Source organism: Myxocyprinus asiaticus, chromosome 22 (assembly GCF_019703515.2).
Source record: "Myxocyprinus asiaticus isolate MX2 ecotype Aquarium Trade chromosome 22, UBuf_Myxa_2, whole genome shotgun sequence".
Lineage (NCBI taxonomy): Eukaryota > Metazoa > Chordata > Actinopteri > Cypriniformes > Catostomidae > Myxocyprinus > Myxocyprinus asiaticus.
In genome coordinates this window covers 10,999,870-11,020,234 of record NC_059365.1, presented here as the reverse complement: position 1 = coordinate 11,020,234, position 20,365 = coordinate 10,999,870, and the positions used below count along the sequence as shown (strand labels likewise).

General features: G+C 40.6%; 1 protein-coding gene across 2 annotated transcripts in view; it reads right to left on the bottom strand.

Annotated features, from left to right (window-relative positions):
• The window catches only part of gabrb2a (gamma-aminobutyric acid type A receptor subunit beta2a), a 65,471-nt gene that overhangs the window by 22,040 nt on the left and 23,066 nt on the right, over positions 1-20,365 (bottom strand). For both annotated transcript variants that reach the window (XM_051650186.1, XM_051650187.1), the window contains exons 4-5: positions 19,360-19,580; positions 150-232 (exon numbers count right to left, since the gene is read on the bottom strand). In XM_051650186.1, the coding sequence (XP_051506146.1) occupies positions 150-232; positions 19,360-19,580 (304 nt within the window). The remainder of the gene's footprint in view (positions 1-149; positions 233-19,359; positions 19,581-20,365) is intronic.

Here is a 20,365-nt window from a genome sequence, read left to right as displayed (position 1 = left end):
ATTTTTTATTGTAGTATATTTTTAATTAATTGCACTAAATTTACAAGTCAAATTGATAGCTTCAATAAAAAAAGATGCATACTGTAGATCTGGTACTGCGAAAGGATGTGGGCCGAGTCAAGAGGGACATTAGGTGGTGCGAGACTTACAGCTCTCGATCTCCAGCGTGCAGTTCTGCTCGTCCAGCGGGTATCGCCTCAGGTCCATCATACAGGCAGCCGTGGTGGTGATCCTGAATGCAAAGCAGAGACAAGGGACTGTGGGGATTACTGAGGCTTCTCAAGGACAACAGGGACAAGGCAGAGCTAGAACACCCCTCCTCCTTCTCCGAATGCTGCCTCCATCTATCTCCCCTCATCTATATAATCATACCAGTCTCAGATCTTCAGCTGAATCTGCCCACACATGGAAAAGGATGGGGAAAAGAACAATCTATGGGACTTTCCTGTTATACATTGATGTAGAAATGAGATGTAGACAGATAGACAGACAGATAGACAGACAGACAGATGCCAAATAGATGGCAGATAGACAGATACACTGCCAATTATTATCTAACTCTAAAATATTTTTGTCTTATTTTCCTGTAGAAATATCCTTAAAACAGGACACTTTTACTTGAGAAGAGTGTCCTAAGAAAAAAAGAAGAAAAAAAAAATTATGTGAGGTTTATGCTTATCCTCCTGAGACCCAAACGTGACTGCTGTGTGCATTTTCCGTTCCCCTTTTTTATTTGTAACTAGTAGCCCCTAAGAAACATGCAAAATAAAAATAAAAAATTGATGTCCACATACAGTATGTGGACTGTGGGACTAAGTTGTGAAATTTTAAATAATACCAAGCTATAGAAAGTCAGATTATTTTTTTAATTTTTTTTTTAATCAAATTATATATTATGTTTCCAGGAGTGTCTGTAATTCATGTTTTTGAGATGTTACAGACATTACATCAGAAATTAGCATAATTAATTCTGATTCAAAGAAATTGCCAACCATGTTAAAATAAAATTAGACATTATAAATTCTGCAAATTTCATTCAAGTAAATGTAACTTGATGTTTAGATATTTTTGCCAGAAAAAATACAAATATACTGTAGGGTTAGAAAATTATTTTTGGTACCTCATAAAATAAACTTATACCTTTGGTATAAGTTTATTTTTCATACCTCATTGGCAAATAGTTTTTTTTCTTATTTTAAGCATAAACCCCACTAAATGTTGGTGTGTTGAATGATGTTTTGATATTTTAACGGAAAATAAGACAAAATAATCAAATGTTTAATGCAGTGTTGGAGCAGTGTTTTGATAACAGAATGACATCACATTGAGTAGACAACTGTAGAACTCACTAACAGAAGGAAAACAATCCCTCTTTTGAGACTGACCCAAGTTCAGCACTAGTGCCATTTTCATAGAAAATGTAAAATATGTTTTGGAATCAAAAATATAATAATTGTCCCTGAAGTTAATGTGGGTAGTTAAAACTTAGGACTGCTTATCTGTAAGAATTTAGCTCACAACTCAATTTGAAAACCTTTCACTCAAACTATTAAATACCAAACGATGGGATTGCAAGTTCATTACTTTTTTGCCAAGACATTTACAGCGTTCTCTCAGCTGAGTTCCTCGCTAAATTGGCAGTTAGTGGGCCCACAAAATTAGAGTAACGGTGAGTCAGACTAAAGAGTGCCAGCACAATCTTTGTTTCTTTTCACCCCTTTAGAGTCATAAATCAACATGCTAAAAACATTGATACTCCAAAGATTCTAAGTGCACCATTCCATAATCACAATTCCACAGGAAGTGCTGGAAGTCCTGGGAGCTCTGGGAAATTAGGCCAAGATGGCAGAGGTAAAAATAACAGGCTATTTATAGGTCGCTACATCATCAGCAAAAGTCTCTGTACATTTTGGTGTCTAAGAGATGGATAGATTAGGGAGCGATTGGCCTCCCCACTCAATGAGGTTTGGTGTCTCTGAAAACGTGTTGTTACTGGAAAGCTGTCATGGAAATAACTTCTTCTTATCCTATCTCACTAATTTCTTTTAAAGAAGAAATTGAATTCTGGCATCATTTACTCAACCTCATGTTGTTCAAAATCTGTATGATTCTGAGGAAATGTTATGAAGAATGTTCCCGCTGCTCTTTTCCGTACAATGAATGTAAATGGTGATATGGGGCTGTCAATTTACAAAAGCACCGTAAAAGTAGCCTATACAGTGCATATGCTGTATTCCAAGGATTCTGAAACCATTTGATAGCTGTTATGACCACAATTTAAGATTTTTTCCTCTTAAATCTCATTCATGTTTGTGCATATTCAAATATAGTGCATCAAGATGTGTCACACCAAGTTTGATGTCAATAATGTCAAATGTCATTGATTCTTGTGTGTCTCATAACTGATTGTGATATGTCAAATTTGAATATGCGAATATTCAAACTGCACAAATGAGATTTGAAAGCTACAGCAGATAATTCTTTCAGTGAATAACAACTTCCTCACACAACACTTGGAATACACCTCAACACAAGTCGTATAGACAAGTGATGGGCATTTTTTTTTTTTTTTTTTTTTTTATTGTAATCGAGTACTCTAACTCACCAAAAATTTGTAAATTAAAATGCAAGTTAAAAATAAACAAGTATGACACACGGGAAATATATAATTTGTTCTATTCACAAACCTAACCAAGTATGGTTTCAAAATAAGGTAACCAACAAACTATGCTGAAATGAACAATATGAATGAATAAAAGTGAAAAAAATAAATAATAATTTGCTCTCACTCAGAGCTTAGAAACATAGAAACCAATGCTGATGGCATTAGGGTAATGCACACATAAAAACTTTCAGTCTACATCAAGGCCATCACATTTTTATCATTTCAGATGTTATTATTAAAAATAAAATAAAAAAATAAAAAAAAGTTGGCTTTTTATAAAATGCTCTTTGCCTGTGTTTTAGATTTAATGCACATACACATACTGGTCTGATAAGCTTCCGAGTTTCTCGTACCGCTTCACAGTTTCTTTCCACCAGAAGAATCACATCTTCTTTCATCCAACACCCATTGACACACATCCACAGCACCCTCCAGCACTTTTATAGTGCTATTTTGTCTATACTGGAGCTTTACACAGCCCCTGGGCACCATTCACTTTTATTGTATGGATAAGAGCAGTATAAATATCCTGTGTGGTGATGGGGGCGTGGCGACGTCTGTGCAGAGTGAGGCAGAGAGAGTGAGTAGGGTAAAGATTGACACCTATGAGAAATCACCTCTAACAGCTGTTTTGTGTTTGCAGTGAGAGCGGAGAGGGATTTAAAGGGCAATCCAGACCACGGAGGGGGAGAGAGTGGCATGTAGCGGTGTGTTCGTGTATGGTCATTGAGCAGCAGATGCAAAGCTTTTTGAAGTTTGTGTGAGCAATAAAAAACCACAACTTGAAATGTTACCTGCCTCCTGCTTCCTCCTTGAGAGAGTTGAAAGAACTTGTCACAGTGGTGCCAAAACCTGGGAAGGAGGAAGGATACGCTGCCATGACTTCCTTGCCGCTGAAAGAAGTCTTCAAGCCAGCATTCACCAAGTGCAACACCAGGCCCTTCTGGAGCTGCGGATGGAGCAGGATAAGCATTTCGAGGTGCTCCTCCAGGCCCAAGCGGAGTGCCGGCGGGTGTTGCGGAGCTTACTGCTCCAGGAGAGGGCTTCAGCCATAACTCCAGCAGCAGCAGGATCCCATGTGATGCTCGTGAAGATGACTCCACAGGACGACCCAGAGGCCTTCCTGGAGATCTTCGAACACATGGCCAGAACCCTAAAGTGGCTGCACTCATGGTGGGCGGTCCATCTGCTACCACTGCTGTCTGGGGAAGCCCAACTCGTGGCACAACAACTCCCGGTTGCCAACCTCCTGGAGTATGCCAATTTGAAGAAAGCCATCCTGCAACAGGTCGGCCGCAGCCTGGAACAGCACTGCCAGCGTTTACGCATACTGATGCTGAGCGAGGTCGGCAGCCCATTAGCCTTCGTACAACAGCTCCGCGATGCCTGCCGGTGGTGGTTGCTGGCTAAGGAGGAGGGTGACACCGATGACCTCATCAACATAGAGGTGCTGGAGCCATTCGTCTCCCAGCTGCCAAAGGGAACAGCGGAGTGGGTCCAGTGCCACCATCCGGCGTCACTGGAGGAGGTGATCCAGTTGGCTGAGGACCATATAGCGACGTATCTGGGGAATGGCGAGTCCTTATCTCTCTCTCTCCCTCTTTCTCCATTTACTCCCCCTCCACTCGTCCTGTTCCTGCTCCCCGGAAATGGGGAATTCATTCCCCAAAACTGGTTCCCTGGTCCCGTGGGCCATTCATCCCACTGGCCTTCCCTAATCCTCTCCGCTCTCCCCCACAGGCTGGCGAATCCACTGCCACGTGTGTGGGCATCAAGTCTGGGCCGGTCTGCTGGAGCTGCGGGGGTCCGGGGCATTTCCAGGACTGATGCCCCATGATGAAGATGGAGACATTGGTCCGGGTCCCCGACGTACCACAGGCTGCCCCCGATCGAGCAGGAGCGGATACCTGCGAGTATAAAGGGGGTACATATCAAGCCTTGGTGGATTCAGGTTGTAATCAAACCTCCATTCACCAAAGCTTGATTCAATCCGAGGCTTTAGATACAAGCCGGCAGGTAAAAGTAAGGTGTGTGCACGGGGAAGTTCACGATTACCTGTTAATGACGGTCATCATTCAATTTTGGGGACAAAAGTATAGTGCAGAGGCTGTGGTTAGTCCCCACCTCGCCCATCCACTAATCTTGGGTACGAATTGGCCGGCATTTACTGCTTTATTGAGGGAAATTTGTGTGGATGGGTCCTGTAACAAAGTGTCTCGGTGTGTGGTTTGCAATTCTCTGGCTGGGGAGGCAGAGCCGGGGCCATCTACGTCAGCTCCACGTCAGAATGACGTAAGGGAGAGGTAAGTTCCGGCTTCCCCAGACCTTAAAGGATTCCCTGCTGGGGATATCCCTCTGGAGCAGACACGAGACGAGACCCTTAGGCATGCCTTTGATCAAGTGAACGTGATTGATGGTCAACGTCTCTGGCCAGACATTGTGCTTGCATATCCATATTTGACCAAGGATCGGTTGTATCGAGTGACACAGGACGCTCAGACAAAGTAAGATACAACCCAACTTTTAGCACCGAAGAGCCATCGGGAAATGTTATTCCAGACGGCTCATTATAATCCGACGGCAGGTCACTTAGGGCATGATAAAACACTGAACCATCTAATGGCCCATTTCTATTGGCCGGGTATTCACGGGGGTGTTCACAGATGGTGTGCGACATGCCGTGAATGTCAGCTGGTGCATCCAGCGGCCACCCTAAGAGCGCCATTGCGTCCCCTTCCATCGATCGAGGTCCCCTTCGAACGAATTGGTATGGACCTCGACGGCCCATTAGAGTGGACAGCACACGGGCATCGCTCTGTGTTGTTCTGGTGGACTATACAACGCGATATCCGGAAGAAGTGCCTCTGCGCAACATTTCAGCAAGTAGTATTGCGGAGGTACTCTTCAGAATAATCTCCCGAGTGGGTATTCAGAAAGAAATCCTCACTGATCAAGGCACGACACTTATGTCACGCACACTACGCGAACTGTATGAATTATTGGGGATTAAATCGACCCCAAAATCAGACACTAAAAAATATGATTCGTAAGTTCGTGCACGAAGATGCTCAAAATTGGGACAGTGGGTCGAGCCCCTATTATTTGCAGTTCGAGAGGTCCCGCAAGCCTCCAGGTGGGTTCTCCCCATTTGAATTATTGTACCATGTGGTGTGCTCAAAATCCTATGGGAAAATTGGGAGGGACCTTCAAATAGCAAAAATACAATTCAATACAATCTTGACCTGAGAGCAAAACTCCACACACTGGGGCAATTAACACAGGAGAATTTGCTCCAGGCTCAAGAATGTCAAAGCCAGCTGTATAATAGGGGTCCTCGGCTACGGGAATTTGCACCGGGAGATAAAGTTCTTGTATTACTCTCCACATCGAGCTGTAGATTACTCGCCAAGTGGCAAGGGCCCTTTGAGATCACACTGCGAGTCGGGAAAATCGATTATGAGGTTAAGCGAATGGATAGAGGCGGAGCACATCAGATTTACCACCTTAATCTCCTAAAACCGTGGAGAGAGGCGGTCTCCGTGACTTTGGCGAAGGTGGTTCTGAAGAGGGAGGAGCTCAGACCAGAGGTGAACTTAAAAGCCACCAATCGTGTCACCCCGGTCACTTGCGGAGACCACCTCTCACCATCATAAGTCAGGGAGGTTGCCAGGTTGCAAGGAGAATTATCTGACGTGTTCTCGCCTCTTCCCGATCGTACGAATCTCATAGAGCACCATATCGAAACGACCCTAGGGATAGTGGTACACAGTCGTCCCTACCGGTTACCCGAGCACAAAAAAAAGTAGTTCGGGAAGAATTAAAGGCCATGATAGATATGAGGGTAATAGAAGAATCCCACAGTGACTGGGCTAGCCCGGTGGTGTTGGTTCTGAAGAGTGATGGCTCGGTCCGGTTCTGTGTGGATTACAGAAAAGTCAATGTGGTGTCTAAATTTGATGCATACCCAATGCCTCGGATTGATGAACTGCTCGATTGGTTAGGCGCAGCTCGCTTTTATTCGACACTGGATTTAACGAAGGCATATTGGCAGATCCCCTTAATTCCCATGTCCTGTGAAAAAACTGCATTTTCCACACCGTTTGGCTTACACCAATTTGTTACCCTTCCTTTGGGTTTGTTCGGGGCCTCGGCTACGTTTCAGCAGCTCATGGACAGAATCCTCAGACCGCATGCTGCTTACGCCCCTGCCTATATGGATGACATCATTATTTACAGTAATGATTGGCAGCAGCACCTGCAGCATCTGAGGGCTGTCCTAAAGTAGTTGAGATGGACGGGACTTATGGCAAATCCTAATAAGTGTGCAATTGGACAGGTGGAAGTACGGTGTCTGGGCTTCCACTTTGGACATGGAAAGGTGGGGCCCCAAATTGATAGGACCGCAGCGATTGCAGCCTGCTTGAGACCTAAGACCAAAAAGGAGGTGAGACAGTTCCTTGGGCTGGCTGGCTATTATTGTAGGTTTGTGCCTAATTATTCGACCGTCACCAGCCTGCTGACTGATCTTATTAAAAAGGGGGCACCAGATCTGGTCTAGTGGATGGAGCCGTGTCAGCAGGCATTCACGCAAGTGAAAGCTGCACTTTGCGGCGGGCCATTATTGCACTCTCCTGACTTCTCTCTCCCTTTTATCTTGCAGATGGATGCATTGGACATGGGGTTGGAAGCGGTACTGTCCCAGGTAGTGGAAGGGGAGGAGCACCCTGTGCTGTACATTAGTCGCAAGCTCTCGGTGAGAGAGACTAAGTACAGCACAATCGAGAATGAGTGTTTGGCCATCAAGTGGGTGGTCCTCACACTCCGGTACTATCTGTTGGGATGTGCATTCACCCTCTGTTCAAACCACGCCCTGCTCCAGTGGCTCCATCGCATGAAGGATGCCAATGCGTGGATCACCCGTTGGTATCTAGCTCTCCAGCTGTTTAAGTTCGAGGTGGTCCACAGGCCGCGGTGCAGATGGCTGTTGCGGATTTCCTCTCCAGGAATGGGGGGGGGGAGTAAGTGACAGGCCGGATGGCTCCCTGGCCTGAATCGGGCGATGGGGGTATGTGGTGATGGGGGTGTGGCCGAGCAACGTCTGTGGAAAGCAAGGCAGAGAGAGTGAGTACGATCAACTCTAACAGCTGTTTTGTGTTTTCAGTGAGAGCGGAGAGGGATTTAAAAGGGCAATCCAGACTGCCAGAGGGGAAGAGAGTGGCACGCAGCGGTGTGTTCGTGTGTGGTCATTGAGCAGCAGACGCAAAGCTTTTTGAAGTTTGTGTGAGCAATAAAAAAAACAGCTTGAATTGTTACCTGTCTTCCGCTTCCTCCTTGAGAGAGTTGAAAGAGCTTGTCACATCCTGCCTAACATCTTATTTTGTGTTCTATAGGAGAAACAAAATCATATGGGGTTGGAACAACATGGGGGTGATTAAATGTTGACAGAATTTAAGTTTTTGTTTGAACTATTCTTTTAAAGGCATCTTTACACAGCCTAGTTAAGGCTGCTCTGAGCCTGTTCAAAATACGGTGTAAAAATGTAATGCTGCATAAAAGCCAGACCACATTATGCCTGCTCTGATCCACCTCAGCCCCTAGTATCAAAGTATCCTTTGGTTCTGTGTAAACGAAACACAGCATCAGAGCAGCCAAAAACTTTGTTGTCATGATAGAGAATATATTTTATAATTACTTTCATATTTAAGAGTAAAACATTTCATATTTTCGTTCATTTCATATCTCTACATTAATAATTTTATATTTAAAACATTTAACTCATAACATTATTCATGCAATTGTAATTTCTGTGTAGATGCATTTTTGCTGCCTTTGAGCAGCATTTAAATGTATGTGTAAATACACCTACAGTAAATACCATTTCAGATGCAGCTTCTGTGCAACCATTGCAGTGTAAAGATGGCTTAACATGACTTAGGGGCCATTCAGATTGAACATATTAAAAATACCTAGATGCTGCGCAATAGGTGTCTCAAGACCCGTTAAATGTTGACATTCTTTTAATGGTCAAAGACGTTCATCTAGGGCATGTTGACATAGAAAAATAATGGAAAAACCATGCAGATGGATGCAAAAATACATTCACTGTGAACAGCCCCTTTCTTAGTTTTTCTCATCCCTGCCCTATCTCCCGTTATCCTCTGTCACTTTCCACCTCTTATTTTGGTATTCCTTTACAACATTCCTATCTCTCACTGTGACCTGCTGCTAGCCGCTTGGTTTGTAACTGCTTGAAGAGGGCTTGGCTCAATATATTAAGAGCAGAGAAGCTAGGCCTGATCCTCACTGGTTTAGTGCTGCTGAATGCCTCTGGCAGCTTGTATCAGCTTGAAAAGGGGTTGAGGAGTAAAAGTCAAAGCTGTTTACTCTCCAGCACTGTTAGACTGCTACACCCCTGCACTGACCTCACCAACACATTGGCCTTCTCCTCCACACACTGCTCTTTATTCCAATAAAATACACTAAACACACATCTGTGCCTGGCTGCAATGCTGTGGTTTCCCCATCCGTCGGATAGGTTCATGTAAGGGTTGGGTGCAGACCCCAAGGCACAATGTGTACCTTTATTTCAAATGACCTTGTTTACCGTGACTCGTGTTGCGCACACCACGCAGGGGTTCTGAATAAATTACAATATGAGGGGTGGAAAGAGGACACATGGATGCACATTGTCACAGTAAAAAGTCTTTATCTCAGTGCTTGATCCCAGTTGAGGATTTCGTACATTGAATTTTAAGTCATTTTTAAGTGGAGGTACTACCTGTGAAAACAAATTACTTCCTGTTCACCAAAATTAAACTTTATCATATTAAAATACACATATAACAATATTTTTTGTATTGTTTGTGACTAGGACTGTTGATTTAATGTGTTAATTCAGTGCGATTAATTATATAAAAATAACGTAATTAATCATGTTCCTGGACCGTAAATAAGGAATATTCCTGAGCAATTAGAGCTTGAAGGACCACCTGTTTTCTCCAAGGGGCATTAAGTGAAACTTCAGCTGTATAGGCAACGCACTGCTTATATAGAGAACAAACCACACTTACCCAGCAGACAGCACACCACAAGGATGAGTTCTTATGTTCAAAACACAGCTTGATGGAGTGCAAATTCGAACGTAGGAATCTCAAGACGTATTTTTCTAAACAATAAACCACGTTTAATATGTCACAGTGACCTAAAATGGTATGTTTATGACGCAACGCAACCAAAGTGAGAGGCTCCAAAAGCACATGTACACTGACGCGTCCTTAGAAAAGCCCTTATAATATATCTGGGACTGATTGACAAATTCAATTGCAAAATGGATTGCTGTGAACTGTAGGCCAATGATTGGCTTATGTTCAGTAATATGCAAATAAACAACACTGGATTCTAAAGCCAATTTTTGTATTGTCTTATCAAAGCTTAACTCATCTGCCAGAATAATGTAATACATTTTAATTATCTGAATATTATTTTTATTTTATTTTATATATATATATATAATTTGTAATTATTGAAATATAAGCATTTATAATTATTTCATCATTATATATAATGTATATAATATTCTTTTACATACAAAACACTTCCTATTGACTACTGTAAGCTGCTGAATCCAAATAAGAGGAGGGACAATGTCAGCAGCGTTTCCACCCTGTCTCATTTGGCGGGGAATGAGATCGCACACCTGTTGGTTATTTGATTAATGTGCTCAAAGCTATAAAGACGGTATGTTTCCTGTGTGGTGGTGGGGGGGGTTTGGTTGGTACTGTTGAGCTCCAAACCTAAAGCTGCCGTGCCGGGACGTGGGTTGGTTATCATATCATGCGCGTAAGTAAATTGGGAGGGATAATTTGGCATCGGCGTAATTATGATTAGAAGTTGGTGCGGCCATTCTTGATGTTTCTCTGAGCAAGGTACCCCACGTCCAGTAGCAGGCGAGGAGGCCAGCAGTCTGTATTTAAGTCTATGAACTAAGTGTTTGATTTGTTTGGGTTCCTTTTTGCCAGGGGGCAGGGTCTAATTGTGAGTATTAATGACTAGTGACCCACGGCGCTTGTAATTTGTGTGTGTGTGATTGAGTGGGGGTATGAGGGCAGGTTATATTCCTCATTTCAATGCCTCAGTTACTGTAGCTAATCGACGGCAGTTATGTATTTAGCTTGATTGGTATCAATGATGTGTACTTTTGATATTTTTTTTTTGGTGTGTTTATTGTAAGGTATTTATGAATTTGTGTGTGTTGGATAATTATTGAATTGCTGTGTATTGGGGGTTCACATGAGTTATTAATTTAATAAATACGTGACAAAAGGGCCTTAAAACCTTGGCTGAATATTAATCTGTGTGTTGGTGTGCTTACAGTTTAAAAGCTTGTATATTGTTGAACATTTAAAAATGTAAACAAAGCTCTTAATATCTCATGCATGTTCTGTTATGATGGCTATCGACCTGCTGCTCCCTACAGTGTTTTAAATGTAAGATTTTTGTATAAAAATAAAATTGTTATATTTCTGAACCAAGTATGAGGTGGTGAGGCATTTTTCTTGGTTCCTGATGCCCAAGCAAAATTAATGGTCCAGTAAAGAACCTGTATATGTGAGTGTTTGTCTCTGAATTTTGTCCTGTTACACTACTGCTGTCAAGGTCCAAAGAGGGGAAAACCATTAAAATACCATAATAGTACATACAACAAGCTTTTCTATGGCCCCAGAAAGCTTTGAACATAGTGCACGAGTCATCTGGACTAGACTATGATGTCTTTATACAGAACCTTTAATAGTGCTTTATAGTATTTGTCCTTTTATGAAGCTCGACAGCTCCAGCTCACTATAAACTGTTATTCTATTTATGTTCCAAGAAAAAGTAACAGGATGTGGGTTATGAACAACATAAGGGTGAGTAAAGGAGTGCGTAAAAGTACATTTTCCATTTTTTAGGTGAACAACTTCTTTTAACTGGTGGCTCATTTTTGAGCACAGACCTGACAAGACATCCTTAAAATAAAACAGTCTCTTATAAATACACTTAAATTCAGAATTAAAGACAAAGAGATTATTTAGAAAATCTTAAATTGATTGTTAATTACCTAATATTTTCACTAAAAATATGACACTAGTCTGTCCTTGTCACAACCTAAAAACTCAATGGAAGCCTCAACTCTCAGGTCTTGCCATGTTCTAATCTGAGGGTGATAATGCTCTACTTTGTGTTTTATCGATCATTTTCTTAGACAATGTCAAGTGAATTTTCTAAAGCTCCTTCAAAAAACCTGCCAGATTACCTCACTCAATTCCTTTACAATGTACACATATTTGTGCTTTATCTTAAGCCTGACATGCTGAAAACTACTCCGTTAATGTTTTCACAGTCACAATTATGAATGACATCTGAATCACGTACTGTACATTACATATTTTCAATTTAAAACAGCGAATTTCGCCAAATGGTGAATGGTTTACACCCTTGGAAATTACTTGCAGTTGGTACAACATTTTAATCATGAAACTGTGGTCAAATTTTGCATGTTTAGTTCGATACATCCATCTTTCATGACACTAAAACTCTTAACCTGAACTGCTGATGCGCGGTGCTGGAATAATCCATGAGGTTTCCGCTTGGCTTCTGAAACTTGAGTCCCGTGACTCCCGCCTTCATCGATTTGATTGGCTATCTCAAATGACATTGACGAGCGGTGTTAGACTACTGAGCACGCTACCTTTTTTTTTTTTTTTCTAACCTTTGTTATTCCTATGACAACTAGATGGCGATGCATAATGGACTGCAGCAGAACAGCAACAAGGATATCAATTATTGAGGGAGACAATCTGGCCATATCTGATTACTGGAGGGGACTTGTCCCGCTCAATGTATATTGTGGTTACGGCCCTGCATGGAGTGGACTATTTATCTCACCAGTTACTCGTCTGAGGTAACAGCACTTTGATGTTCCGGGGCGAATTCAAAACTGCATTTTTTGCTTCCTTGAGGGGATGGGGAGGGGATGCCACTCGACAGCTCGTTCAAAACAAAAGTGAGAAAATGAATCTTTTCTCGGAGGACCCTTCCACAAGACTGTTAGCGAAGGGTACATTCATACAGTAATGCCATGTTTCCTTCAGAGTACCCCCTTCAAGTGCTCTGCGGGGTGAGTATAGGGCATAGGGAGGATCACTTTCGACTGGAATCCGCCCCGATCTGTTGTACCGCACGCTCTTAAAGGCACCTCCGCTTAATTTTCTTTAATACACCCACGATTTACAAAAATCTCATAACACATTATTACTGTAATGACATTGACTAGATTTTAATTTTGTTTTATTTTTATTTATTTTAATTTAATTTCTCCCTTTTTTGGGGGGGACTATCAAAAGGCCACCTTACGTCCCTGCTGCCCCCCGTTCTGTGCACGTCAGTGGGATGGATGATAGTTGAAGTTGCAAAATTGTGTAAAGTCAAAATGGTCAAAGGGATAGTTCACTCAAAAATGCAAAATTTTTCATATTTACAAATCCTCAAACCTCATGACTGACTTTCTTTCTTGGAACACAAAAGGAGATGTTAGGCTGAATGCTAAGGAATGAAAGTGAATGGTGACTGGAAAAAAAGTCATGGGTTTGGAACAAAATGAGGATGATGACAGATTTTGTTTTTTGTTTTTTTGGTGAACTATCCCTTTAAATCCAGCCAAAATCATAACTTTTGCCTGTAGTAACTCCCTTTTATACTGTTCAGTCATACTTTAAGAGAGAGCACAAACAGGTCAGTTGTAGCCTTAACCCCAAGAGTGTGTTTTGAAACATAATTGTGAACACTGGTGAGGGAAGCAGATGTGTAGCTTTGAATTGGAAACTTTTTCTTTTTTTTTTTTTTTTCAGAAAATGCTTCAAATGAGCTTTAGAGAGTTTGTGTAATTTATTTGCAGGGAAAGAGAAAAAAATACATATCATTTCTTGTTACTCTACAACAAAGTCACATATACCTGGTGGTTACACCAAAAACCCAAAATTAACGCTGACTACCACCCCTTGAGTCGTGAGTTAGAATCCAGGTTGTGCTGAATGACTCCAGCCAGGTCTCCTATGCAACCAAATTGGCCCGGTTGCTAGGGAGGGTAGAGTCACATGGAGTAAACTCCTCGTGGTCGCGATTAGTGGTTCTCGCTCTCAATGGGGTGTGTGGTAAGTTGTGCGTGGATCGCAGAGAGTAGCATGAGCCTCCACATGCTGGGAGTCTCCGCGGTGTCATGCACAATGAGCCATGTGATAAGATGCGCAGATTGAATGTCTCAGAAGTGGAGGCAACTGAGACTTTTCCACCACCACCCGGATTGAAGTGAGTAACCGCTCCACCACGAGGACCTACTAAGTAGTGGGAATTGTGCATTCCAAATTGAGAGAAAAAAAATATATATATATATAGTCTTAGCCTCGATGCCCCTCCAATGCCTATACTGACACGCTGCATTTGAATATCTATACTTCCCTACTGTATAGTATGTTAAAAACAGTATGTCAATGGAATATTGTATGTTAAAAACTATATTCCATGATGTATGTCATGGAATATAGTATATCCGAATCCTCAGTATTTATAAAACAGTATGCAATAAATACCTGGATGACCAACTATTTCCGGCGAGATTCTGACGTGTGTACTGACTGGACACTTTTCATCCCATGAAGACACATCATGTTCAAAACGCTGGATTTAAAAGAACCGAGGTGAACCATGAGTCAGATGGCTCTTTTCAACTGTAAGTGATGTATATATACCAAGAAAGTTGTTCCTTGTGCTTAAATGGTGCTTGTTTAACAAAACCAGAGTAGATTATTTTCGTGGTTGTTGTTATTACGTCATATATTCGGGTTACAGGTCAATACCCTACAGTATTTTTATGTTTGAGCATTGGCTAAAAGCGATATATAAAGTAATTTTTTTATTATTATTATTATTGTCATTACTAGTGGTAGTAACTCGGTTAATTGCATGACACAGTGTTGTCAACATGGCAGCGCCCATGAGGGGGCAACCCGCTCAATGTAAATTTAAACCGCTTTTACTCAGCATCATTTTAAACATATTTCTAAAAAGTGCTCTTCATGTCTTTAAAGTAAAAGTTTTAATTAGCAAAAACTTACTGAGTGCATCTTTATAAGAGTGAGGAAAAACATGGTATCGAATTTTGCATCAAATTCAGCAATTTTCCTTCCACGTATGCCTGTCTTTTCCAGTTTTCCAACTGCACTGGTATTCATCCATACTGTATTTACACAGAAAGATGGCACAAAAACATGTGATTACAATAAATAAATTAATGTTACCTATAAATAGAAGCTTGTTCACACCAGCTCTGTCCTGTCCTTAGACATCAAAGTCCCTGACAAAAACCCACCAGCCGATGCACTTGCACAGAATATAGTCAACCTTTCTATACATGAAAATTAATGAGCATTTCATAATTTTATTGTTTGACTTATCTATTGTAAATCAGATGTAAATGGAACACCTCTTCTCTCAGTCATCATGTGTAGTCATTTAGATTCACTTAAGTCTATTATCTCCTAAATGAGTCCACTGCATTTAAACATGAATGTTCCTAACTGATTTTGTTTACACAAACATAGACTGTTCACCGTCCACATTCACTGATCATCTGACGTATATTGCACCCAAAAATTAAAAACACTTTCTCGATCTGGCTAGCTCTAATCTGATTGGTTGGCTTCACGCAAATTTTGGGAGTGAGGGCACACAGGTTTTTAATCAGTCTGCCAAGAAACTAGGCTAAGTTGTGTTTACAAGGTACTGGATTGATGCAATGCACATTTTTGAAAAAAATCACTGAATTTGTCTTGTTAATGTCATCAAATGTTTGAAAGATACTCAGATTTTAGTTTGAGGCACTTGGTATTTAGTTATTAGCATTAAGTCAAATGAAAATAGAAAAAAAAGAATATTCTGATTTGTGTTCTGAGCTGTGTCTGTGAAATAATCAGAACTAGGGTTGCAGCGGTATACCGGTTTTACGGTATACCATGATATGAAAATTGACGGTTATCATGCCATGTACATTTGCTTATCTACAGTATTGAAAACAAAAATGCATCCGGATAGAGAATTTGCGTGTGCGCATCTCCTTTCCTACTCGACTGCCTGTCAGACTCGTCAACTTGCGCCATACACACACACACACACACACACGCAGCGGAGAAAATGTCAGAGAGAAGCGAGGCTGATATCACCAATCTCCATCCCCCACCACAAAAGAACTTAAAATCAGCAGCGTGGGATTACTTTGGAAATCCCAAAAACGAACGGGGGGTTGTCCTCAAGGACGGATATCCAGTTTGCAAAAAATGTGGACTCAAAGTGGCTGCCAAAGGAGGAAACACATCAAACATATGTGTTTGAGACCACCACTATAATCCCTAACGATTCCCGGCTACATACGCGGTATATGTCTGTTCGGTAACTTCTTACAAACACACATACACTGACCATAATCTGACCCCATAAAAAAACACACACAAACAAATTTCCCCAGCTTGGGGGGTGGGGGCGTGGGGCCCCCCCGACTGACATAAGTGAGTGTGTGTGTGAGTTAAAGGTACAGACAGGAGCAGTCTAGCAACACTGTCGTGCACCTACAGTATAAGTGAAATGTTAATAATCATAGGACGTTATTTTAAAAGCTCACACAGCTGATGTTATTTTTCATTTAGAAGTTAATTTTAGTAGAATTCTAACATGTATTTTAGTAATTATAGAATTTTTGGATTTTAGTAGAAATCTCAACATGCTTACATTTCTTCATCATAACATGGCCTGAAACTAAATCGTGAAATACATGCTGCTATGATAATCTGATCTCAGGAAAATAGTAACAAAAAGGTCCTGCACTTTTTTCTCTCCCATTTATGATGTTCAAAAGGAAGTACAATTTGATTTATTTATTTCTAAAGAGAGATTACTTTTTTAAAGGTCCTGCTCCTTTTTATCTCCTAATTTATTTTGTTCAAATGGGAGATGTACAGCTTTCTTATTTATTTTATTTATTTTCAAAAGGGAGACTTTTTTTACACATACTTCCATAAAAAAATTGTTTCAAGTTTCAATTATAATAAAGCGTTTGTTCAACCAAAAAAAAAAAAAAATTCTGTTTTCATTCCTTTAAGGGTCTGATAATAATAATAATAATAATAATTATGTAATACCGTATACCGTAAAACCATGATATTTTCTGAGATGGTTATCACACTGTGAAAATCTCATACTGTTGCAACCCAATCAGAACTCATTACTTTTGGATGGACAGAAAAAACACACACATTTTCCTCTATTTTTTCTGTTCTTTTGGTACAACTATTCATGAAGTGCCATCTATTCACACTGGTCTATTATTATGGCATAATCTACTTCAGATAAATCTGTCCCTTAACTGCACCTAAAATAAAAAAATAAACTGTGATTGGTCACTTTACATTTCAGTCAGATATTCTCTTTTCTTGGCCAAAATAAGATGAACAGACTTTCTGATGTAGTCAAAAATAAATAATAACAACATTAGACAATTAAAACCAGGACATCACAGACTGCAAAACTGTAACCTAACTCAACAGCTGTATTATGACTAGAGCTGTCAAAGTTAATGCGTTAACGCATGCGATTAATTATAAAAGTTTAACGTGTTGGGGGGCCTGGGTAGCTCAGCAAGCAAAGATGCTGACTACCACCCCTGGAGTTGCGAGTTTGAATCCAGGGTGTGCTGAGTGACTCCAGCCAGGTCTCCTAAGCAACCAAATTGGCCCGGTTGCTAGGGAGGGTAGAGTCACATGGGGTAACCTCCTTGTGGTTGCGATTAGTGGTTCTCGCTCTCAATGGGGCGCGTGGTAAGTTGTGTGTGGATCGCGGAGAGTAACATGAGCCTCCACATGTGGCGTCTCCGTGGTGTCATGCACAACGAGCCACGTGATAAGATGTGCGGATTGACGGTCTCAGAAGCGGAGGCAACTGAGACTTGTCCTCCGCCACCTGGATTGAGGTGAGTAACCGCGCCACCATAAGGACCTACTAAGTAGTGGGAATTGGGCATTCCAAACTGGGAGAAAAGGGGATAAAAAAATACATTAAAAAAGTTTAACGTGTTATTTGTTTCTTAAATAACACATTTACTGTTAATAAACAATAAACCAGCATATACACTGGTTAGAAGGACGGAACCTTTGCGATGTGTCTGCACAAAATCATTACACTGATGCACACACCACAAACACACACACAATGGGAAAAGAACCCCTTAATGTTATTTGTTGATCAAAACAAGATGGGACTTAAGACAGAAATCAAGTACTTGCTACCTCTGTAAGGTACAATTTAATTACCACAGAAGCAAGTCTTAACTATCACATGCTTTTCATGTGGAGTTTAATGCACCGCTTGACCTATGGTTGCATAGTTCTTTCAATTTGTCAACCTTCCACTTAGACTTTGCAAAATTACTTGAATTGGTGCTATTTTAGTGCATTTCTATCTTTATACTGTGGAAGGCTTTGTTTGGAAAATTTTATTAAAACATTATTGTTACATATTGTTTTGTTTTCTTTCCTATGAAGGAATAATGTAAGTGCATTTTGACAGGAATAGAAGTATATATAGAGTAAAATTTCAGCACTTTAAAAATTTATGACTAATCAACATTAACTACAAATTTAATCAACTGACAGCACTAAGTAGGACTTAAAAGTTGTAAAACCCTGTGTACTATCAGCTCCTGGGTGGTGTTCGTGTTATTGATTGAAGTCTTTTAGGAGTAAAATAATCAGATCAACCTGCCTGTGCTCAAAAGTCAGTTGTAGAAGAATGCTGTTATTTTCTTTTTCTCCTGATAATTGAGGAATTTGCCTTGGCAGGCTTAGTGGAGCAGGGCACCAGAGAAACATGGACAACACACACACACACTCACAAACCCAGAAATCTCACTGCCCCACCTTAAAACAGTCCTAATTTCAGCACTCTAATATTCTCAGTAAATACATGCTCACACTCTTACACAAGCACACACACTCGCCCACAACCTATGCGGTCTTACATATGAAGGTTTCCATTGAAGAAGAAGGCGCACAGGCGGTCCCTGCAATAATGATCTGCAGGTCAGGTCAATGCATTCCCTCACACTCGCTTCAACATTTCCTTGTGTGTATTTAGTGTGTACATGCATTTTCCCTTTCCTGTTATGTAAAAATATATGTTAGCTTATGTAATTTGTTACTTACATAATGAAGCGTTATAAATTATATTTATTGGTTTTCGTAACTTAATAGCACTGAATTATCTGCTGCAATGCAGATTTGTACATTTTTAAGCACTCTTCTGATTAGTACATCGCTGTCAGGCTAAGAAACAGAATGCATGATATGCAGCTTTGGAATTAGCAACAACAATTTCATCCTTTCTAAACATAGACACAGATGTTGAGTCATTTACACCGGAATAATGCATCAACAGCGAGGGAAAATAAAAACAGGGATCCGAACACATCATTAACGTGTTATGTGGGTGGTCTGCAAATAGCTCACACCAGTGAATGGACAGAATTATGAGACTAGTTAAACAGCCACTGCTCCGACTGTGATTACAGGTCAGCGTTTGGTCGATAACGACAATGACAACCTCAGAGGACGTACCTTAATCCATACAGCACGGTGCCATCAGGGTGCAGCCGTATCATGCGGTTCTTGACTGTGACTCCGTGAACGAAGGATTTCTTATCGTTGAGGAAGTAGGTGTCAGGTACCCACAGCTGGTCCGCAACACGGTTATCCAAGGTCAAATTAAGGGGGATCTCAGAGTAAGACAAACGTTTGTCTCGCCAGGCTTGCTGGAAATACATGGTCAGGGTGTAATCCTAGAAATTAAAAGAATAGTAGGATCATTAAGAAAAGATAATGATGACTTCTGAAATAAAACTACATTCTACAAACAGAATAAAAAACATAAGTAGCAGGGGTCAACCGATATGGATTTTTCAATGCCTGATGCCAATAATTAAAGAGCAGGCTGATAAACAGTGGCGTTCAACCACATTACAAATTTGGAATTTAAAATCTAATTTAAATTTGGAAATAAACAGAAAGTTTCAGGATTTTGAAAGATTTTAAACAAAGAAATGTTATGACATAAAATAAATAAGAAATATTTATGAGTCTGCACTATTTCAAGAAACATTTATGATTCTGCACTATTTCTAGGATAAAACATTTCATTCAAATTGTTATGCTTATAATATAATTTGTTATGAAAAAAATTAGGACAGAAATAGAACACTAATTTTAAATGAGAAAAATGCAAAATAGAAGCATTTTAGTGGGGTTCAAAAATCCACTTGTGAAAATGCTTCTATTTTGTGTTTTTCTCAGACAGACAGACAGATATATTCTGCTGGCCCAATCAGGACATCTTAAAGGGAAAGTTTCCCCAAAAGTAAAATTCTCTCATCATTTACTCACCCTCGTGCCATATAAGATGTGTATGACTTTCTTTCTTCTGCTGAACACAAACGATTTTTAGAAGAATATTTCAGCTCTGTAGGTCCATACAATGCAAGAGAAAGGTTACCAGAAATGTGAAGGTCCAAAATGCATATAAAGGCAGCATAAAAGTAATCCATTCTAATCCAGTGGATAAATCCAT